Genomic DNA, 23,859 nt, shown 5'->3' with positions numbered 1-23,859 from the left:
TATTTTTTTGTTCTCCCCAGGTTTGGTAGAGCATCGCCGAGTATGACTGCAGAATGAAGCGACGCTTGGATGACCAGGAGTCACCTGTGTATGCGTCCCAGCAGCGACGTATTGCCAGTAACACGGAAGCATTTCCACACCAGCACCGCGTGCTTGCACCTGCACCTCCTGTGTATGAGACAGTCTCAGAGACCATGCAGTCAGCTACAGGAATTCAGTACTCTGTTACTCCCAGCTATCAGGTAGGCCTGGGTCACACTTTCAGAGACCTGGTAACACAGTGCATACAGAATGTTGGGCCAGTAGTTAGAAGACTTGACTTCAAATGTGATATAACTGTGTGATCCTGGACAAGTCACTTATTCTTGCTCATCCTCCATGTCCTTGACCGTAAAATAGCAATAATAGCACCTAACTCTCAGGGTACTATAAAGGTAGCTTGAGGTAATATTAAATGCTGGCTATCATTAATAGCTCTTTGATGCTGTTCTCAAATGGCCATGAGCTCAAAGCTCATATCACCGTCCTTGTCATCCACCTGGATACTCAGTTTATCAGTGTCCTTTCCAAAAGATGTCAAAACTGAGGACAATGGTCCATATGTAGTCTGATGGGGACAGAGTGCAGTAGAACTCCCAAACTCCCCAGCTGTGGAGGCTAGTCTTTTCTTAGTGCAGCCTAAGCTGACCTTAGTTTTCTTGGTTAGCATACTCCTGACTAGAAACTTTAGTCCTTTTCATCTGAACTTCTGGCTCTCTCTGTGCCTTCCCTCATCAGTCCTGTAAACCTTTATTTATTTTGTCTTGCTCTTATTCTATACGTAAGGAGAACTTTGTTTGGAAACTCCCTCTGCTGGTGCACATCTGCAGCTCCTCTCCTATTTGGGGCATTAGGGGTTAGCCTTGTCTATGGAGGCACAGTTATCATGTATCAGTCATGAACTGACAGTCCTCCCTTATTAAGACAGTTCTGTACCCTCCTAGGACAGAAGCAGGATGATTTGGAGAAGAGGTGAGGGAACCTAGAGAGAAAAAATAAGAATTCTGTTCTAGTTGCATGGGTCTATGGAACATCTAGGTTTAAAGAAATAAATCAAACAAAATTTCCTTGTTTGGTTGTTTATTTGTGACCCCATTGGACTTTTCTTGGCAAAGATACTGGGATGTTTTGCCATTTTCTTCTCCAGCTCATTTTATAGCTGAGGAAACTGAGGCAAATAGGATTAAGTGACTTCTCCAAGGTCACATAGTATCTGACTGGATTTGAACTCATGAAGATGAATCTACCTGACTCCCAAGCTCAGTGCTCTCTCCACTCTTTATCTAGCTATCTAAATTTCTTTATTGGTCATGTCCAAAAAATGTATCTGAGTCCCTTATTTTTGCCAGAATTGGATGCTTCATTTTTGATTCTCTGGAATCATGGTTGGTCATTATGCTGGTTAGATCTCTTAACTATTTGTCTTCACAGTGTTATGTTCTGTTTTGTATAAATTGTTCTGGTTCTGCTTACATTATTCAATATTGGTTCCTATAGTTCTTTCAAATTTTTCTGACATTGTGGGATCGTGGGATATTCATTTTGAAATGTCTGGTAGGAACAGGCAGTGGAGATTGGGGTGACTGTCTAGGTCTGAGTCATCTCTTCCTTGTTAAGATAATTAAGGCCAAAGGAGTTGAGGTCACCAAGTATTCATTGTGTAGCAAGAGAATAAATAGCAAAGGGCTGTGAAGAGCCTCAGCCATGAGCACAGCCCCTGTGAAGGACATGTGGGAAAACTAAGGGAGTGCCACAGGAATCTGGGAGAGAGCTGAGTATCGAGGAGTGTGAGAGGAGAGCTGAGCAAAGAACATCCGATTTGGCAGTTATCATTAGTAAGTTTGGACAGAGCAGTTGCAGGTCAGTATTAAGAGTAAGAAGAAGGATTGAGAAGTGAGGGAGAAGAGAGGAGAGGAAGTGGACCTAATAGAGGGTAGAAGGCTTCTTATAGAGCAGTGATGGTGAACCTTTTAGAGACTGTGTGCCCTCCCCCCCCACACACATAGGGGAGGGAAGAAGCTCCCATTGGGCTGCTGGCCTGAGGGGCTGGGGAAATGAAGAATCTCTTCAGCACAGGTGAAGAGGGGGAGGGGAGTGGCCCAAGACCACTGCTACCTGTAAGCTGCTCACCTTGCTCCCTGTGTGCTCCCATTGAGCTGCTGGATAGAGGGGCAAGGGATGTGAAAAATGTCATCAGACTTGGTGTAGGGGAGAAGGGATCAGCTTCACCCTAGTTCCTCTCTCTGCCTTTCTAGTAACAAACTGTTGGGGTGTGGGGGTGGCCATGTTCCCACAGAGAGCATTCTGTGTGCCAAAGGTTTGCCATCACTATTATAGGGAATTTATGACTGAGAAAGGGAGTCAAAGCCCATATCTTGAGGGGGTTTAGAGGCTCTAGTGAAGGGGTTTGTTGGTTTGTTGGTTTGTTTTAAGAATCAAGAGACTTTGGGAAGCTAGATAGCAGAGTAGAGTGCCAGGCCTGGAGTTGGGCAGACTTCAGACACTTCCTAGCTTTGTGACCCTGGGCAAGTCACTTAACCCCAGTTGCCTAGCCCTTGGCACTCTTATGTGTGCCAATTGATACTATATACAATTGATACAATGAATTGATACTAGGACAGAAGGTAGGGGTTTCACTTTTTTTTAAAAAAGAAGAATCAGGAGACTTGGATATGTTTGAAGGTAGCAGGAAAAGTAGTCTCCCCTAGTCAGCAGTTTTGTGTCCACTACAAAACCCTAGAGGTTCACCTGTTGGAGTTTTACTCTTTCTGCATGGGGTCTCTCTCCTCTGCTTTCACTTTCACCTTTTATTTTCACTTTTGCTTCTTACAGGGTTTTTTATTTTTTTTACATGTGGGGGGTATTGGTGGTAGTGTGGGTGGCTACAGACTGCCAAGTTGAGACAACAGGAGCAGTGAGAGAGAGCACCTATATGTGGAGTCAGCAGGTCCATCCATGGTGGGTCTTGGAATGTATCTCCCATGAACACAGTAACTTTACTGTATTGTAACTGATTGGAGATTAGAAAGATGATTGAAGGAGCGTTCTGCTGGAGAATGGGATTATAGGCACCTAGAGGGGGGGAGCTGGTTTTAGCTTACCTCATTCTTAGAGGAGAGTGGGGGGGAAGTGTTCGGGAAAGAATACATTTTTAGCAGTGAAGTGGGATAGAGAATCATTTAGGGAGGATTGAAGGGATTGCTTGCTATGAGGAGACCCAGATGCTGGGTTTCTGTTCAGCATGAGAAGCAGCAGAGAAGAAGGAAGGTAAGAGTAATCCAGGGCTTGGATTTGTGAAGGCTTGGATGGTGATAAGACATGTTGAGCAATGGTTTTTGAGAGTGGAGAACAGCGTGGAATTGCACAATTATAAGCTAAAATTGAGATCTTGAGAGGAAAGTGAAGCCAAAGCTAGGCTAATCACCTGAGGGATTAGAGGCATTGGGACAGAACATGTAGGAGGTTTAGGAGAGGTGAGGCATAGGAGGATATGGAGTGATAGGAAGTCATGATGAGATAGAGGAATGCCAGTTTGGGGTAGAAGTGGAACCCTTGGCTAATGATGAAATCTAGGGTATCACCTACTGTGCCTTTAGTGACTGAAGTTTGAGGAAGACTAGGTCATAGAACAGTGTGTGGAATGCCAAGGGAGTAGCAACATGAAGGTTCACACCCCTTAGTCTAGGGGTAGGAGTTGGAGGAAGAGCGTGAACCAGCCAGATATAAACGGTTTGAGCAAGGATAGAGAAGGACCCAATGGTTCGTTCTTCAGACATTTTGTCCTTGTTGATGAGTTTCCCTTTTCCTATTGAAATTGTTTCTCTACATGTATTCAGAATTTAAGTTTCCATCCCTTCTGGTCAGATGTTCCATATAGAAGTTTAATTCATTGGGTCCTAGCTTGCCTTTGAATCTGAACCCTTTTAACACTTATTGTTAAAAACCCAGAGAATTCTGGTTATTAAAAGCTTTATTTTCTTTTTTTGTATCAAAGATTCTTAAGGAGAGTAGTTATGAATTTTCCCTCTGAAAGAAGTCTTTACACATTTCCTCACCCCCCCCCCCCCCCCATACACACGTAGAGTTTGTGCAGAGCCAAAAGAATATGACTCCTGTTTAGAACCCCTCTCCTCTCCAATCAGACATACTCTGGTCTTTCTTTTGACATTGTACTCTGTTAGTCAGAATTTCTGTTTTGTTGGCAGGGATTATGCATTGGGGGAGATGCATTTGGAAATGCCCTAGGAGTTTGTATGATACATTGGAATATCATCAGTGCGTTCTTAAAGTGTATACACACCATTTACATTGGGAAGGAAGGATCTGACTGGTGATTTCTTTACTGTATTTAGCTGGGGATGAATTGGTTCACCCAAGACTCAGATCTAGAGTTATTTATTTATTCATTTTTTCAGGTTTCAGCTGTACCACAGAGCTCAGGCAGCCATGGACCTACGTTAGCAACTGTTCACAGCAGCCACCATCACACAACATCCGTTCAGCCTCATGGGGGACAGGTGGTTCAGAGCCATGCTCATGCAGCCCCTCCAGCTGCACCAGTGCAGGGACAACAGCAGTTTCAGAGGCTCAAGGTAGGATTCAGTTGTGTTTTGTAGAGCTGAATGTCCTAAAATGCTACGATAATGCTATGATAATGCAGGTAATACTGCTATTTTGGAATCTCAAGAGCCAACTGGTTGACTTTCCCAGCATATTCTTGATAAATAAGTCCCATTCTTTTTTTGAGGAATCCTTCTTGAGTTTTAGAGAAAAGCTCTAATTGTGAATGATGTGTTCACATTTGCATCTGTTCTCCCAACGGTAAGTAGGTTTTTTGCAGTAGAAGTGCATTGCACTCACTAGGCTAAAGTGCCACTGGAGCTCTTGGAATCACCTGACTTGAGTGCCACATCTCTGTGTTTTATCACATCTTCACTTCAGATTTGACAATTTCTGCTTTTTCTCTCTACAGATAGGGAACATGAATTTGATGAAAGTATAAAATATCATTTTGTCATTTGAAAATTGTCAACTCCTCTGTACCTGTTTTAACATTGTAATCACATGTTTGAGAGGAAAATTGATTATATATTATGATAATTGGTTGTGATATATGTAATATATATTGAGTAAATGGGATGATTTAATCATGATAATCTTGATGGGAATTGTTGCCTTCCTTCCAAGGGATCAACAACTCCTGATTCATTTTCCAGTGGGTCAGTTCTGGTAAATGTTTAAGTTGTCATCCTTATCAATTAATGTGTCTAATCTCATCTTTGAAAGGAGTGTGTTCTCAGGGAACTATGACCTTACTTTTATATTGGCCTAAATAAATGTCTGAGGTAGAGAGGGAACATAGATAAATCGGAGAATTTGAATTAGCTCATTTGACTCAACTCATATAATTGAATTGACTCTGTTTAATCTGAAGTTCATTTTTTGAAGAATACCTGCATTATTCAAAATTTTGATGACAGGCATAGTTTTCACAAATTCTATTTTAAAAATTGTTAGATAAAACAGTTTATACATGTTTGTATAATCTGTTACAAAGGAATATTCTGTGAGAATACCAAAATATTCCAGAATTCTTGATTTCATTTCTAAGTACTCCCTACATTGATACAGATCTTATCCTTTTTATTCCATAGCATCTGGTCTTCCTGATTTTCTGTAGTATCTAAGCATCTTTGTGTTTAGTAGGCTCATTTTTAAGTGATGCATAGCCTGCCATCAAGCTCATGCTCTTTAGGCCTTGCCATCTTGGTACATGCTGAAAGAGCTTGCCTTGCTAGTATGGCCTTTGGGAAATCAGGGTCACCACCGTGCCACAAAGACATCTCAGAAGATGTTAAAAATGGAAGTTTATGAGTTGTCTATGCTATTTTTTTCCTTTCTCTTTGACAAGCAAAATGAATAAAGGCCTAATTTTGAGAGGTACCGAGTAATTTTTTCCCTCATTTTTTTCATGTCAGTAAAATATTCATTACTGTTTAAACACTACTGGTTGACATTCCTTTTATTAATATATAAATGCTGGGATTTTCTAGGTCCCAGGAGTATCCTACCGAAATCCCCTCAAAATATCAAATTTATGTCCACTTCCAAATTAGTTAGGCTCATATTGTTCCTCTTTTGAGGTGTGGATCCCAAACATGAATAAAGTAGTACTCCTGTGGTTGGTACTTTCATGTGATAGAGAAGGATTTTCTTAATTGTTTATCCATGTTACATTTCAATGAAATCCATTTCATTTTGGGGTTTCAAAGAGATGTACTGTATTTCATTAATGTACAGTTTACGAGTCCCTATAATTCCTAATTTCCTCTCCTGCCAGGCTTGCACATAGCATTTTCTATCATGTATTTTCTGCAGGGGCATTTCCACTTTAATTGTATTTTTTATGATTTACCTCGTATAGGGTATTCATTAGCACCATCTTTGCTATAGATTGTGCTTTTCTTGTCATATCACTTTGGATTTTGTTCCTTTCAAAGAATTAATACTTCCACATAATTGCCTTCCATATACTTAAAAAGTTGCTCCCTGTTCCATCATCCAGATCACTAATGACAGTTTTTCAATAGCAATGATGCTGTATCAAAACTAACAGTTAGTTTGAACTTCATGAGAAATGTTCAAATTATTTATAAACTATTAAATAAGGAAATCAATGCAAGAAAATATATGAACAGATAGACATTCTTTACTAGCATTTTAATACTAGTATTTTAGTTGTTTATATTCAGTGAATTGTAGATTTCAGCCTGGAAGGAACCTTACAGTTTATGTGGTACATTAAACTGAGAACCTTGCTTGAGAGCACACAGATATTCAGTATTAGTTACATTTTGAACCTGGGTCTTCAGATCCCAAATTCATTATGATGTGTATGGATACCACTAAGGAAAACATAAGGGATTTAGGAAATGGGGATGATTCATTAGGCAATATCCTTTCTTTTTAAACCTATGTTTAGATGGTGCTTTAGCATATGGCTTGCTGATTTTAAAAGAGATAGCTATATGCAATGTTAATTTTTAAAAAATAAATTTTAAGGAATAATTTTTATTTGCCTTTTTTTAATGTCACCTAAATTTCCCATATCCCTCTAATTTACTCCTTGCAGATAGCCATCTCATATAATAAGGAATAATTTTTTAAGAAGGAAAAAGAGGAAGAGAAAAATAATTGGCAAACCCAATTATTGGAAATATGTGGAATATATGGGGAAAATCTGAAAACATGCATATGTTTCATAGCTGTGGACCTTCTACTTTTACAAAGGAGTGGAGGTGTCTTCCCATATCTCTTTTGGGCTTTATTGATTTATTTGTTTATTCTAAACCCTTACTTTCTGTCTTAGAATTGATGCTAAGTGTCTTAAGACTGAAGAGCAAGTAAGAGCTAGGCATTTTGAAGTTACATAACTTGTTCAGGGTCTCTCAGCTAGAAAGTATCTGAAGCTAGATTTGAACCCAGCTCCTGTCTCCATGCCTGGTTCCCTCTCCATTGAGCCACTGCCCTCCTTATTCTTTATAATTTTGGAAATATTCACTTTCAGTTTTGTGCTTATTTTGCTTTTTTTGTTAGACACCATGTATGTTTTTTGACTCTGCTTATTTCATTACCTGTCAAATTATGTTTATCTTCCTATACTTCTATATTCATCATATTCATAGTTCCATCAATGACCTCCTTAGAGTAGATATATCTAGTCATGGACTGTTAGCCAAAGGATAGCCTAATCACTTATTGTCATAATTTCAAATTGCTTTCCAAAAGCTGATTTACTGCTCTCCAGCAATATACCAATGTGCCCATCTTCCCATAGTCCTTCCAACATTAACTTAGTCCCATCTTTTGTCACCTATGCAAATTTACTGGGTACAAGATGAAATCTTAGGGTTGTTTTTGGTTTGTATTTCTCCTATCATTCGGAATTTGGTTGTTAATATTTTGCAATTCTTTTGAGAGCTTTGTTCATGTCCTTTGAACACTTCTATCAGGGAATAGTCTTAGATCCTCTACATCTATTGATTATCTTGTATATCTTAGATAACAAATGCTTATCAGAAACTTGATAGAAATATTTTCCTCCATTGAACTGTTTTTCCTCTTATTCTAAATGTATTAATGTTTTATATTTGTTTCTATTTTTTGTTTGGATAAAACTGTCAGATAAAATATCTCTATAGCCAGAATGTAGAGACCCCTTCCCCTTGATTTTTTACCTTTGCCTTCAAACTAAACTGATTCTAGCCAGCCCAAGAGCATTGGGGAAGGGTTGTAAGGGGAGAAAGTGAGCTGAATGCCACCACCCTTAGTCCTGGGTCACCTTTCATTAATGTGGAGGGTTCCATCTATACTTCGATCCTTTCATTACTAGAGGGAGGTTTAATGTATGTAGCTACCTACTTTCCACACAAATTTCTTTCTACCAGGGCCAGCTCAAGGCTGTAGGCTTCTGAACAGTGTCGCCCCTGGGAACATTATTGCTCAAGAGACACTTCACCTTCCTTGGGGAAAGGGCTAGAGGTTTAAGGGGAAGTCTGGGTGGTTCCATCCCAACTCATTTCACCAGACCTTGGCTCTGAGTATTGAGGTAAAACAGCTAAAGGAGTGTTGGTCATGGGAGTTCAAGTCAGGACCCTCAGTAGGGGGTGGGGGGGGTGGGGAGGAGAGAGAGAGAGAGAGAGAGAGAGAGAGAGAGAGAGAGAGAGAGAGAGAGAGAGAGAGAGAGAACAGCTCCTTCCTTTGCTTGAAAGTCATTTATATATATATATATATCTAACAGTGAGATTTACTTTCCATTTTGTGTATAAAGTTGTAATCATCTAAAGAACATTACATGCTTGTTCCATTCAAATCTTCATGGAGGAAGAATGCCTTTAGTAGATTTTGGTTATTCTCAAAGATTTCATAGAGATGAAAAAGTAGTCAGTTATTGCCCTTCTCTTGAATGATCTCATCCTTTTAGGGGGTCAGTGTTGCTCATAATCTTCTACCATCTTTCTCTGTAGCATTTTATAAATGTGTTTCTATCCTGTTTTCACCATGGTTGCTGTCTTTCAGTTTGATGAGGAAATCAGGTGTTTGCTGGGGTGAAGTCCTCTAAAAATTCTCTGTCTTTTTATTTCATTGCACAAATTTATCTATTGATTCTTTAAAAAGTCTCATAGGAGACACTATCAAGTGTTTGCCGAGTCAAATTAAAAGACATTAACTGTCAACAGAGGCATGTGGTACATCTGAATATATGTCATCATATTGCCAATGAAGAAGTCATTAGGAGAATCAGGATGACTGGATAAACAGGGTGAACTGACCATATAATGAAAATAAGGAATAATAAGCAGAAAGTTTGTGTGCTCCACAAGTATCTACACATTGCCTAAGCATTTTGAGGAAGAATTCCAATACATTATGAAGGGTATTCTGGCAGAAATGGACAGATTTATAGAGAATGGCTTACAAATTTACACCATTGAAAGTATACTATAGCTATCCTAAGAACTAATGAATATGGAAGCAGAGACTGGACATACAGGTTCTTGGACTTCTAATTCAGCATTCTTGACATTTTCCATGCTTCTTGAAATGTTCTGATGATTGTTTTACTCATGTGAGGAAACCAGTGTTTGTGTTTTTTTTACTTATATTTTCAGAAATGGGGATTGCCCCCATGATATGATTCCTTAATTATGTTTTGGATCTTGAGGTATGTGATTGATATCCCTATTGTTTTCTTTGTGTTTATACAGAATTTTCCATTTATTTTCTAGGTTTTATTTATATACTCAGTTTTATTTGTAGCTAAAAGAATCACTCTATAGCTTGTGGGTTCACTTTTGATGGATAATTTTGGTATTTGTGTTTACAGGTAGAGGATGCTCTGTCCTATCTTGACCAAGTAAAGCTGCAGTTTGGTAGTCAGCCTCAGGTCTACAATGATTTCCTGGACATCATGAAGGAATTTAAGTCTCAAAGGTAAAATGCATTTACATCTATTCTGTGATAGCTTGTATTTAGGTGTGAGTATTTATCTGAGGATAAAGTCTAATACTATTTCTTGGGATATGAGAGAATTCTTCAGCTTTAGATAGTAGAAATAGTGGGGCAAGGAGAGTGCCGAGCACTTTATTTTTCTACTCACTAGCCAAATTTCTAGCTACTAGGAGTCAAAATTTTCATCAAATTTTCCTCTCTAAGAAATCCACATTGAGATTGCTCTAAATTATCCCCCCAAAGAATTTAAGGCTCCTTGAAGTTCTCATAGTATGAAATATTAATAAATATGAAATAGAGATTAAATTCTGTAATATATACAGTATAGCATAGTATGTGTTATGTATAAACATACATATAAACAAATGTACTCTGTATATATGTGTATGTATATTTTTAGTATAGGTTAAGGAGTAATTTGAACTGTTCAAAAATGAATTATTGAACTAGACTCTCCCTTGCTTCAATGATTGACAGCTTGGGTTGGCTCTTATATACCTATGAAACCAGATTCTTCATGGAAAAAAAACCCCAATTACTTTTATTGCAAATTCCAAAAGAATCTTGATATATTTGACATGTATGGTCTCTGCATGGTTTTTAGGTAATTTGTTATGTTTGTTTTTTCTTTTCAGTATTGATACTCCAGGAGTTATTAGTCGGGTGTCACAGCTATTCAAAGGCCACCCTGACTTGATCATGGGCTTTAATACCTTTTTACCTCCTGGCTATAAAATTGAGGTGCAGACCAACGACATGGTGAATGTGACAACTCCTGGACAAGTTCACCAAATTCCCACCCATGGCATCCAGCCTCAGCCTCAGACCCAGCCCCAGCATCCTTCCCAGCCATCTGCCCAGTCCACCCCAACCCCTGCCCAGCCAGCCCCTCAGCCACCACCTGCCAAAATCAGCAAGGTGAGAACTTGGATGCATTTCTATCTACATCAGAGAAATGCCTTGGAAATGTCTTCTCTGAATTCTCATAATCCTTTGTCAGAAAAGTTCATCAAAAAAATGTCTAAAATTGAAGGTGCAAGTAATTTGCTTATAGTGTGTTGTACCATACTGTGGGGTTCTTTTCTTGTGAAGATGTTTAATTTTGTATACGAAAACCTGTTTTTTCTCCATTAAAAAAACCTAAACTTGTTATTTATAGAGAACATAGAGGTAATATGGCAGAGCAGAAATAGTACTGGACTTGGGGTTCAAATCCAGCCTACAATCTTCCCTGTACTCCTATGGTCATGACATTTAACTCCTGTTAGCCTTAGGCATCTTCTTGGGACTTAGTAAAGAAATAGCAAGAAGTGTTATCCTGCTCAGAGGAAATCACAGATCCTTTGGATATTAGATTTAGATAAATGAAGAGCAGTCCACTTTTGGAGAGTTTTTTGCCCCTCTTCAACCATGAGAATTCTTCTCTAATTTTGACTGTAATCATATCCTATAAGATGTGGTTAAGAGGCAGCATGGTAGCCGAGTAAATAAGAGGCCTGACCTCCAGTCAGGGAAATCCTAGTTCAAATCCTGCCTCTGACACAGACTGGTCACATGCCCTTGGTCAAGTTATCCAGGCAATTCAGTGCTCCAAGGCGACCTTAGGCGACTACATTGCCCAATAGTTGCTTATCTGTAGCAGTGTGTGAAATGTCTTCTGGAAGTTTCTTATGCCATTGAAATCATGATCACCCTTCCCTTGAATTCAAAACATTATACCAAGAGTGAATAAATGATGTCAATTTATCTGGGATCATATTCTTTCTATACTGATGGGATCCTATTTGAATCATATCTCTGTTCCTAAAGGGGAAAAATGTTTTTTTCCCCCCCCAGCCATCCCAGCTCCAAGCACATGCTCCAGCCAGTCAGCAGACACCTCCCCTTCCATCATATGCTTCACCACGTTCTCCACCAGTGCAGCCTCACACACCTGTGACAATCTCCCTGGGAACTGCCCCATCCTTGCAGAACAATCAGCCTGTGGAGTTTAATCATGCCATCAACTATGTTAACAAGATTAAGAATAGGTTCCAGGGCCAGCCAGATATCTATAAAGCATTTCTGGAGATTTTGCACACATATCAGGTAAGAGCTGTCTCATTAATTTACTTCCAGTTCTTTCCACTCATGTAAACCATGTTGATATGCCTTGACTCTTCCTGAATATTACTGTCATTTACTCTGCTTAACAAATTTAACACACTTGCTTTCTGTGATAAGATTGTCTTAAAGTAGTTGAACAAAAGAGTTAAAAAAACTGATTCTATATGAGATAAATATTTATAGACCATGGGAGTCTAGAGGGTCACTTGTATAAATAGTTAAGTAAAGGGGTGAATTCCACATCTAGGTTTTTGTCAGTTGTCTACAAAGTTATGGGCATTAGGAATGCCTGCCCTAGTTTTTAAAAGGCTGCCATTCACCATTGTTCTCATCTCAGTAACTGAGAAACCTTCAGGGAGAGTCAAAACCAAGAAGGCTAGTTTCCTCTTTCCTCTGTGAAGGTGGTGGAAGTGATAAGGTCAGAGGCTTGGGAATGTGTATGATATAAGTGTGTCAGACATGGAGCTTAGGCTTCCCTCCCTCTCTCATGACAGAAGGAGCAACGGAATGCCAAGGAAGCTGGAGGGAATTACACGCCAGCCCTGACAGAGCAGGAGGTGTATGCACAGGTGGCCCGTCTCTTTAAGAATCAGGAAGACCTCCTGTCAGAGTTTGGGCAGTTCCTTCCTGATGCCAATAGCTCCGTGGTGAGTGCTTTGCATTAAGACCAATACACTGGGTATGGGTGTCTTAAGGGAGTTGACAGCCTGGGATTCTGAACATTTTCTAGGTCTGGGAAAGGGAATTGGGAAGATATGATTTCACTTCAGTGATGGGCATTAAAACTAAACTCTTAATGCAGAAGTCTCTATAGATTAATTTGCAGAAAAATAGCTGAGCAGTATTCAGAGGTCATCTGAAATGAGCAACAACAGCACTCTTCTCCCTTTGCCGCTCCCCACTTTCCCAACTCCACAAAACAAAAATTTGGAGTTCTTTGATAATCTTTGTCTTAACCAGCTATTAAGTAAGACGACTGCAGAGAAGGTTGAGTCTGTGAGGAATGATCATGGAGGCACTGTAAAGAAACCCCAGCTGAACAACAAGCAGCAAAGACCCAGCCAGAATGGCTGTCAGATCCGCCGCCATTCTGGGACTGGCACTACTCCTCCAGTGAAGGTATGTGGGTGCCCCTTCTCAGGCTCTGTTTCTCCTTCTAGGTGGTAAGGATGCAGAGAAGCCCTGGCTTCAGGGCTACGTTATCAATTATATTGAGCTACTTCTCCTTTGTGTGTTGTTTTTTAAAATGAGCTTTAGTATAATTTCCATTATGTCAAGTTAAGTTGAGTGCCTTCTGTATGTACTATTGTTTTGGCTATCTGCTGTTCTGTATTAATTTCCAGAGTAGCAATAATCAGGTCAGCAAAGTCTCCTCTCTTTCTCTGTCACCCTCATATTGGTAGTCTTTATCAGTTCTTTCCCATCTAATGATATTTTAATTTGTTATTATTTAATTCTCAATTCTTTCATCTAAATCGAACTCAAGAATTACAGTCAACTTTATTTTGTGTCATTTATAAATAATTACCTATTCCTCAAAAAGCTAAAAAAAATCCTTTAAAAAAGAAGAAAAGCAGTATTTCCAATAGTACAATAGTGTTATGACAGTTTGTAGAAATGAAAATTAGGTTCAAGTATCTGAAAATATTTTTTTTGACGAAAACTGGCAGACTGCAATGAAGCTAGGAGATTGGAAAGCTTTAGAGTACTCCCCGAAGCAGAGAAATAATTCCTTTGTTTTGCTTTCTCAATATTAGTCAAAAATAGTTAAGAGATGAAACCTTGAATGTGCAAGTAGAATGAACTCTTACTTCCTTAGTTTCTTAATCATGTGATTGTACTTTATCCCCCCCCCTTTTTTTTTTTTGCAGAAGAAACCCAAACTATTAAACTTAAAGGACCAGCCTTTGGCAGAAGCCAGCAAACATGGTGTGGGAACTGAATCCTTGTTCTTTGAGAAGGTGAGAGATGTACAAATGGATTGAAAGTTGCATCCTGTACAATTTGTATTTTATTTTTTTTAAACCCCTACCTTCTGTCTTGGAATAAATACTATATTGGTTCCAAAGCAGAAGAGTGGTAAGGGCTAGGCAATGGGGATTAAGTGACTTGCCCAGGGTCACACAACTGAGAAGTGTCTGAGGCCAGATTTGAACCAGAACCTCCCTTCTGTAGGCCTGGCTTTCAATCCACTGAGCCACCCAGCTGCCCCCTCCAATTTGTTTTAATGGTAGCATCATTTTTTTTCTGGTTTCATTGATGATGATGACGTAATAAAAGATTTCTTGATGATGATGACGTAATAAAAGATTTCTGAATATCACACTCTCTTCAACCCTCATTGAACCACCATCTGACTAATAACACTGCAAAAACTAATCTATAAAACAAGGACCTGACAGCATATATAACATTCTGGTCTTGTACATTACTTTACCTCCTTTGTTCTCTGGGACCACCTTGGATCACTGGAAGTACCTGAAGAAGATTCCTGCCCACACTCAGAAAAATTCCCATGGGTTTTGTCTTTTGGTATTCATGTGGTCTTTTCATTTGGCTGCCTTTTGTTAATCACGTGTTTCCTTGATGTTCTGTTAGAATTAGTTAGCATGGCCATTCAGTTGCTTTTGTTGTGTGTGTATGTATGTTCGCAGTTATGTGTAAGTGCACATGCATGTTTGAACTCACTGTTCACAATACCTAGGTGTGATCTTGTTTGTAATACCACTGAAAATTCTCCATGATGAATATCCCAGACAAGTTGTAATGTCTGTAAAATCCTCATCTGTTGGGCGTTGATGTCATGTTGTAGTCTTTTAATTGCTGGAATATTTAACTCAGTGGGAAGTCTACCATTTCATGGCTTCTGGTGTCCCTCCTGGAAGGGTTAGGTGATATGCCTACAATTGGAGTGTGTTGGCTCTAACCTGGAAGAATCTTAAATGCTATACAGTGGTATAGAGAACTCCTCAGGTTGCATTTTCCTCTGCCTGACTTCCTTCCCCTTTGAAGCTTCCTCTCAGTGGGTGGAATTTAACTCTAATCAATCTAACAATCATGAGGATTATTGACAGGTATTGTGGACCTTGCTGACAGTGATTTGAGTTCAGCCTTGTAATACAGTGATAGCCCCTTCCTGAAAGACAGCTGTCAACATCTGGACAGTTGCTGTCATAGCTCCAGCAAGTAGAATGCCAGTCCCTTCTCATTCCCACATGTGTTCTTCTGATTCATTTGCTCTTTCTGGACCTGTGCTATCTCTTGAGAAGCCTACGGTTATCTTGAGTGCATTTGTGTCAGGTCAGGAGCCAGAAGTGACTTATTCCAAAGGGCTGCCGTCCCTAAGATTCCTGCTGTGGACCTGTCTGAACACACTGAGAATGGTGACCCCATTATTGTGGGTTCCTCTTGGGTGTATGTGTTTGCCTCTTCACCATCGCCACCCTCTTCCTTTCTTCAAGGTCCGGAAAGCCCTGCGGAGCACAGAGGCCTATGAGAATTTCCTACGCTGTTTGGTCATCTTTAACCAAGAAGTCATTTCTAGGCCTGAGCTTGTGCAGCTTGTTTCTCCTTTCCTGGGGTGAGTGAGAGTCAGTGACCCAGACACCAACTCATTGGGGGGGGGGGGGGGGAGCATTGGTGCTTTAGAACCACAGAGTGCTAACATGAGAGATCACTTTAAAGGTCATTTTGTCCAGCCTCTTCATTGTTCATGGAGATTTGGTCAGTCATTGCATTCTTGGGTCTCAAGAATTAAATGAACATTGGTAGTTGGTGTTACCTGAACAAGGGAGGATAGGAGTTTTAAAAATTGTTTCAGGCCCAGTAAAGGAAGCCGGGACACTCCACTCTTCAGGAGGCTTTTCACCTGCTTTCTGTTTTGATCCAGAGTCATGGCTGAGTTTTGAGCCCAATCTTTGTCTCAGGTCACCATTCCATGTTAGCTGAGAATGACAGAGATGAACAAGGATCTCTGTCCTGAGCTAACATGGAAAAGACTACTCAGAGACTTCAGAAGGCTTCAGGGGAATTTGGGGCATTGAAAAGTGGTTAAAAGCGGGACAGGAGAAGAATTCTGACACCTTGTGATGTTTCTTTTTGGAAACAAAGCTTGGCATGGTAAGGTATAGCTATTATTTACTAATATTTTTGCCTTCTTTCTTTAGGAAATTCCCAGAATTATTCACATGGTTTAAGAATTTCCTTGGGTATAAGGAATCCGTTCACCTGGAGACATTTCCAAAAGAGCGTGCTACAGAAGGCATTGCCATGGAGATAGATTATGCCTCCTGTAAAAGGTTGGGGTCAAGCTACCGAGCCTTGCCCAAGAGCTACCAGCAACCCAAATGCACAGGACGGACACCTCTGTGTAAGGAGGTAAAGAGGCAGCTGAATCAATACTCTTATCCTCCCTGCTTCCTCATGTTCTTAGAGAGCTAGATGTGTCTAGAATGTGGTAATTCACTCCAAGGAAGCCAGAAACTCTCTTAAGAGTGACAAATTGCCATGATGGAAAATTCTTTCTCTTATTTTGTGCCAGTTTCCTTTTGTAAACACAATTCTAGTTGGAGGTCATAATAAATAACTGTTAGAGTAGAAAACCAAGGGGAAATCTTAGGGGAGAAAAACTGAGGAAATGACCTATTTTAGCTTGGGTAGTGAAATCATATTTTTAAAAGGAGAAATATTTATTAAGATGGGAGGAAGTTTTAAATCTTGCTTAAAAATTCTCTATACCTTTCCCCCAAAGGTTTTAAATGATACCTGGGTGTCCTTCCCATCATGGTCTGAGGACTCTACTTTTGTCAGCTCAAAGAAAACACAGTATGAAGAGCACATCTATAGATGTGAGGATGAACGCTTTGAGGTAAGTTTTACTTTACTTGGATTTCTGAAGTTGTAGGGAGTTGGAGAGCTGACTGCTAGTTCTGGAAGTAGCATGTTTGAGTTGTAAAGGGGGAAATTTGGTCAGACAGTTGAGTTCATACCTTCTCTTTCTTCTCTTCTCCCCTCTACCCCTTGTTCCCCTCTTTGAGCTGCTTACAACAGACATCTTGGCTAGGTTTGTGAGCTGAACCTAGAATTCCTTTTTTTTTCCTTTAATTTTTTAAATTTGAAATTTATTTCAAAGACAAATGGATGGGTTATATTAAAGTTGGTGAGGAAATGGAAATCTAGAGTGAAAATAAAGGTAGGAAGGCAGAAGGAATGCAATGCTAGCAGAGAAGTCATCATTTTATGATTATATATAAGATGATTGTGTGTGAGAGAGAGAGAGAGAGAGAGAGAGACAGAGAGAGAGAGAGAGAGAGAGACAGGGGCAGCTGGTGGCTCGGGATAGAGAGATGAAAGGTCTTGGGTTCAAATGTGACCTCAGATACTGCCTAGCTGTGTGACCCTGGGCAAGTCACTTAACCTCCACTACCTAGCCCTTGCCACCCTTCTACCTTAGAACTAATACATGATATTGATTCTAAGATGAAAGGTAAGGGTTTTAAAAACAAAACAAAACACTATCTGGTGCTGGAATAGCCCAGAGTTTACCAACGTCAACAAATCTGCAGTAGTTTTTGCTCCCAGATGTTAATATATATTTATAATAATTATCAAAGATGGCAAACATTTTTGTTTACATGTAAATTGAGATTATTCTAAATTTATATTTTGATGTTAGAGGCAGTATGGTAAAGTTTATAGAAATCTTGATTTGAATTCAGTAATAATAGCTAATCTTTATATCACAATTTACATATGTTATCTCCCTTGACCTTTTGCATCAACCATGGGAGGTTTAATCCCCCTACTTGATAGATGAAGAAACTGAAGATAAAAGAGATTAAGTGATGTGGCCAGTCACTCAGCTTGCTTGGGTCTGAGGCAGAAGGTATACTTGGTATTTCTGACTCTTGAGCCCCAGGTTCTGTCCATAGGACAACTCTACCCCAAGTTTAAAGTATTAGAATAAACATGCCAGTGCCATCGAAAGTCCTGTTTTCAGATCCTGCCTTTGATCTGTTCTGGGAATGCCCTTGACCAGCCCCCTCTAAGACCCAGACAACTCTCCAAAACTTTGAGTTGCCAGTAAGGTGCCTGTCAGCACTCTGATTTTTAAAAAAATACTCCTTGTTATATCAAGGTGTAATTCCTGTTTGGCATGAAATGCTATTTTTTTCTTAAAGGGAAACTTTAAGGAGAAACTGCTTGCTTCAAAGGTGGGTTGTCCTCAAAGTCTGGAGGCCTTTACTGCTTGGGGGGTCAGTGACGAAACAAGCTTCTTAAGCAGGGGTTGCTTGCCTTATTCACAACATTGTGAGGGGCAAGCAACAGAGTGTTTTATCTCCATGAAACCCATGGAAAGGTGCTTTGGTGAAACCCCAGTAGGGGCTGTCATTTGGATGCAGACATTCTCTACCACGTCATTGCTGATCACACAGGGTGTCCTAGCTTAATAAAGCTTCTGACTGCCTGGCAACTTCTGGGATATTCACCATGACCAGCATTAGGAAGGTGACTGTGAGAAGGCGTCTTGCTTTAAGAAGCATACATAGAGTCCCAGTCAGTCAGAATATACAAAGTATATTCTGGGGTTTTGCAACTCTTCAAACTCTTTTAAAAATTTTCTTAAAAACTCAACTCTTTAAATAAAATTAATTTTATCTAGTGTCTGGTTACAATGTCTTCCTTACAACTAGTACACAATTATTATTTGTTGGATTCAGTTGCTAGGAAGGGAACCCAATTTAATTTTTCTAATTAATATATCATCCTTAATGGTTGCCCACTTCTCTTTTGCCAGTTTTTGATTAGATGCTTTAGGGAGGCAGTTTGAGATGGATGTTACTTGAAGCATGTGTGGATAGCTTTGGTGATGTGTAAGTCTTGGGACCTGCCTGACTTCAGTGCCCTGTGTTCCAATTATTCTGTTTAGAGCCAATTGAAGGTTGAAAAATGATTTTAAAGTCTTTAGTCTGCCAAGAATTCACAGTTCCATTGTACAACCCATGAAGGAAAATCAATCTGGTCCTAAGATAAATGTTAATATGTACTTAAACAAGATAAACATTATACCTAAGAATGTTAATTGTTGTTGTCTTTACACTATATTGCATGAATTTTCTTGTGTTGGATAAGGCTGATTTTGAATGAGGTGATGGATTTTTTAAAAATTATGACTGATTTTAGCATCCTGAAATTTATTCTGATTAATTTTAATGAAAGACATACTTGCTATTTAGGAAAAAGTGACAACTTTAGTCTTGGAGTGTCCTCTACTCAAGGAATATAGAAATTTTTAAAATAAATATGTGCACTGACCTTTTTTTCTGTTCTTAGCTTGATGTGGTCTTAGAAACCAATTTGGCAACCATCCGGGTCCTTGAGACAATTCAGAAGAAACTTTCCCGCTTATCTGCTGAGGAACAGGCCAAATTTCGCTTAGACAACACCCTGGGTGGCTCCTCAGAGGTGATCCACCGCAAAGCACTTCAGAGGATCTATGCTGATAAAGCAGCTGACATTATTGATGGCTTGAGGAAGAACCCATCCATTGCTGTCCCCATAGTCCTGAAAAGGTATCATGCAAGCAATAGAGGATTGTATGTTATGGTGCATTTGTGACTTGGAGGCACGGGGAAAGAATATGTAGCATATAGTCTGAATAAGAAACTTGGGAGTTTCTTTATTGATCCTTTTTCAGAAAGTTTCTAAACTCATAAGGAAGCCACCTGACTGGGGTGTTGAGTATGTGTATATGCACCAGGATATAGAGTGGGTGAAGATACTTCGTAGCTTCATCATGGGATTTCTCTGTATTCTGTAGCTTCAGCATTCAAAATATTAGCTTGTGACCAGTGACATAAATAGTTATGAAATTTCTGAGAACTAAAACATTTCATATTTTAGTGAAAATTTATCTCTTCCTGAATAGTTCCAGGAATATACATTTCTTTTCCCTTCATATATTTAAAGACTAGACTTAAGTTGTTGGATGTCTATTTCTTTTTGTGGCAGAGAATAAGTATCTGAAAATGGGCTTTTTCTCTCTACCTGTGAAGAGAAGTTCCAGTGAGGTTTAATTCTCAACTTTTAAGTTACAGAATATTCAGCAGTTAATTTCTTTGCTTCAATATTGCTCATAGTTTTTATCCCCATTTTCATTTCTGTCATTCCCCAATGGATTGTCTTAGGTGAGTTGTTCAAATTTTTATTTCAGTCATTCAGAAATACTTCTAAATATAATTTAAGTCCTTAGTGAATAACTTTCCCTAATAAACCAGAATCTTCCAATGCAATTTTGATTTATACAGACTCTTTCTTATTTTCTTTCTCTTTATTCAATATCTAAGGTTACAACTAATCTAACTTTTGAATGACTTTTCACCGTGTAGCAAATTTCTCTTCTAGTTATCTAAGATGCCTATTATTTACCTCTGCTGCTTAAACTTTTTTTTTGTTGCATTAATATCAGAGAACTGGGGTTTCAACTGCCTCTCCTTTATTCAAGGAATCTATTTACTCCTTTTCACATTAGTATGTTAACTTTTTATTTGAGCCTTTGCTAATTTTTGCATAATTCCCTATCTTATTCTCTTTAAAAGTTAGTATTTTCAGTTCAAATTTCTGAAGTCTATAAGAGGTTGAGAACTTTTAGTAGTCTCCCTCTTGTGCATTAATTTTTGTTTAAAACAAATGGAAGCATTGATGTAATCAAAAGAGTTAAGAGGAAAGAGACTAATGTATTTCAGTACTATTGAAGTGCTTGTTATGACCTGAGTAGGTGACAAGCTGGGAAGAGTCTGGTTCTTTGTGCTTCTGTGCCCTTAGTTCCTTTTTATTTTGTTTTTGTCCATCCAAGATTGAAGATGAAAGAGGAAGAATGGAGAGAAGCTCAGAGAGGATTCAACAAGGTCTGGAGAGAGCAAAATGAGAAGTATTACCTGAAGTCCCTAGACCACCAGGGCATCAACTTTAAACAGAACGACACCAAGGTCCTGAGGTCAAAGAGCTTACTCAATGAGATAGAGAGCATCTACGATGAAGTAAGCTGGGAAATAACTTCTCTATGTGTGCCACTAACATTGCCCTAGAGGCCTTCTCATCTGTAATATGATTGTGTGCATCAATATTAGTTCTTCTGGGATTACAGTACGGGTATTATAGTATCTGAGTTGGAAGGAACTTGGTTCATCAACTGTACCCCATACCTAGAATCAAATACCCCAATTCTATCTACAGAAGGATACTCCTCTTGGCTCATGTAACATGCCCATATATTGTACAGAAAGGGACGAGCATGGTTTTCTCAAGTCTGGATATATTTCTTCATTGTTCTCTGGATATTTATCAAGTTCTGTAGGTGCTTTGTTCATAACCTCCCCATTCCATTTCCTATCTGTGGCCTCCATCTTAGTCTTAGACTTTTTTATTGTCTCCTCCTTCAAACCATCCTACATGCTAGTGCTGGGCGTGTCATCATAAAGGCCCACTTTTACGCACCTGTCATGTCCCTGCTTAGAAATCTTCATTCTCACTCCCCTCATCATCCATCAAATAAAGGCAAAGCTTCCCACAATACCTTTAAGATCCTTGATAAATGTTCTTCATTTTGGTAGGGTACTATTAGTATTGATATGTTGAGTATTAACTCCTGGGTCTTATATTTTGTGTTACCATGTGGGGTTCACATGCCTTATTTCTTCAGTAACCAGTAGAGTTGCCTAGTAGCCTGAGTCCACTTTGTAGCTGATGTGTGCTCCATTTGTATCTTTCCTATACCAGAGGCAAGAGCAGGCTACAGAAGATAGTTCTGGAGTCCCTGTTGGCCCACACCTTTCTCTCGCCTATGAAGACAAGCAGATACTGGAAGATGCTGCTGCTTTGATTATCCACCATGTAAAGAGGCAGACAGGAATCCAGAAAGAAGACAAATATAAAATCAAGCAGATTATGCATCATTTCATTCCAGACCTGCTCTTTGCCCAGAGAGGGGACCTCTCAGATGTGGAAGAGGAAGAGGAAGAAGAGATGGATGTGGATGAAGCCACAGGGGCTGCGAAAAAGCACAACGGGGTGGGTGGCAGCCCCCCAAAATCAAAACTGCTGTTCAGCAACACAGCAGCTCAGAAGTTTCGTGGAATGGATGATGTCTACAATCTCTTCTATGTCAACAACAACTGGTATATCTTCCTGCGGCTGCACCAGATTCTGTGCTTGAGGCTGCTGAGAATTTGTTCTCAAGCTGAACGACAGATTGAAGAAGAAAACCGAGAGAGGGAATGGGAACGGGAAGTGCTGGGTATCAAGCGGGACAAGAGTGACAGCCCGGCCATCCAACTCAGACTCAAAGAGCCCAGTGAGTGCTAGGCAGGGGAGGTTGGATGGGCGGATTAGTCACTTCTCTTTTTTCCCATTCCGTTTTCTAATGATCAAACATTTATTTCCTCTCCTTCCCACTCTCCTCTTTAAAAGAAGAGGGGTTGGGGATCCCCTTTAGGAAATACGTTCAATTAAGCAAAATAGTCTTGAATTTATATTCCCAAATGTCTAACTTCTGTTATTTCAGAACCATTACCTTTGTCTGAAAGAGGGTTTAGACAGCTATTGTTGAATTCCCTGGTCAGTCTTATTGCTGACCACTCTCTCAGTGACCTTAGGTCGCTGCTATGTTTAGTTTTTTAATTGAAGAGTAGTAGTGATAAAATGCAAATCAGCATTACTTCTTATTCAGAAGACAATATGGACTTACTCAGATTTAGGTTTCATCAGTGGTGACTTCATCTGAGTAGCTCCAACTAGCTCGCTCACTGTGTTCCTTCCACTTCTCAAAGATAGACAGGGCCAATTACTCCTGTATATAAGAGATCTCATTAATCAGGGCTACAAATGTGACTTGGGTCCCTGTATCCAAACAAATACTCAGATTCCAAATGAGCTACACCAATTCATACAAAATGGACAATGGAGATCATAGGACCAAAGATTTAGGTCTGAAAGGGACGTTTTTTTTTTAGTTCCCTTCTAACAGCTGAGGTGAATAGATAGCTTAGGTAGGATTTGAACCTAGGTCTTCCTGACTCCCAAATCTGCTACCCAGGGGTAGTATTCTAGTTCTGTAGGTGAAAAACTATTGGTCCCTATGGTCCTTTGAGCACCTCAATTACAAAGGTCATCATGTTACCTTTTTTTGGTACTCTTTGGGGCCCCTTTGGAGCCTTGCCAACTGGAAACAGTCAGCAGTTGTACTGCTGGTGGTGAGGAAGGTCGTCTCCTTCTCCACATGATTGTTTTCCTTAGTGATGTCTGCGGGGCCCTGCAGAACGAGGGAAGTATATGTGTGAGGAACTGCTATTTCAAAAGTGCTCATCTGACCATTAGGGACAACTAGATGGCTCAGTAGGCAGAGTGCTCGGCGTAGGGTCAGGAAGACCTGAGTTCCTATCTGATCTCAGACACTAACTGTGGGACCCTAGGCATCTATACCCCGAGGAATGAAACTAGAATGGCATATTTAAGGCCATAAGACTACCTTGATTGACTCCTTAAATGATGCCATATATATATATGTAGAGAAGTAGTTATAGATATATGAATAGGTAAAAGTATAGATATATGTAATATTGATAGAGATTACATGTATACGATTAGACAGACTATAGATATAGGTCACTTATTTTTGAGGTGACCTTAAGCTCCATAACCTCTGCC

At 39.6% G+C, this 23,859-nt stretch overlaps 1 protein-coding gene across 3 annotated transcripts in view; it reads left to right on the top strand.

Annotated features, from left to right (window-relative positions):
* Positions 1-23,859, top strand: part of SIN3A (SIN3 transcription regulator family member A) — a 77,165-nt gene that overhangs the window by 39,490 nt on the left and 13,816 nt on the right. For all 3 annotated transcript variants that reach the window (XM_007478187.3, XM_056799110.1, XM_001379892.5), the window contains exons 2-15: positions 21-242; positions 4,455-4,631; positions 9,926-10,032; positions 10,686-10,968; positions 11,887-12,138; positions 12,651-12,803; positions 13,117-13,275; positions 14,028-14,117; positions 15,618-15,736; positions 16,323-16,533; positions 16,907-17,023; positions 19,489-19,727; positions 21,011-21,194; positions 21,934-22,507. In XM_007478187.3, the coding sequence (XP_007478249.1) occupies positions 54-242; positions 4,455-4,631; positions 9,926-10,032; positions 10,686-10,968; positions 11,887-12,138; positions 12,651-12,803; positions 13,117-13,275; positions 14,028-14,117; positions 15,618-15,736; positions 16,323-16,533; positions 16,907-17,023; positions 19,489-19,727; positions 21,011-21,194; positions 21,934-22,507 (2,854 nt within the window). In that variant the 5' untranslated portion in view covers positions 21-53. The remainder of the gene's footprint in view (positions 1-20; positions 243-4,454; positions 4,632-9,925; positions 10,033-10,685; positions 10,969-11,886; positions 12,139-12,650; positions 12,804-13,116; positions 13,276-14,027; positions 14,118-15,617; positions 15,737-16,322; positions 16,534-16,906; positions 17,024-19,488; positions 19,728-21,010; positions 21,195-21,933; positions 22,508-23,859) is intronic.

Source organism: Monodelphis domestica, chromosome 1 (assembly GCF_027887165.1).
Source record: "Monodelphis domestica isolate mMonDom1 chromosome 1, mMonDom1.pri, whole genome shotgun sequence".
Classification (NCBI taxonomy): domain Eukaryota; kingdom Metazoa; phylum Chordata; class Mammalia; order Didelphimorphia; family Didelphidae; genus Monodelphis; species Monodelphis domestica.
This window is presented reverse-complemented; position numbering and strand designations above follow the sequence as displayed.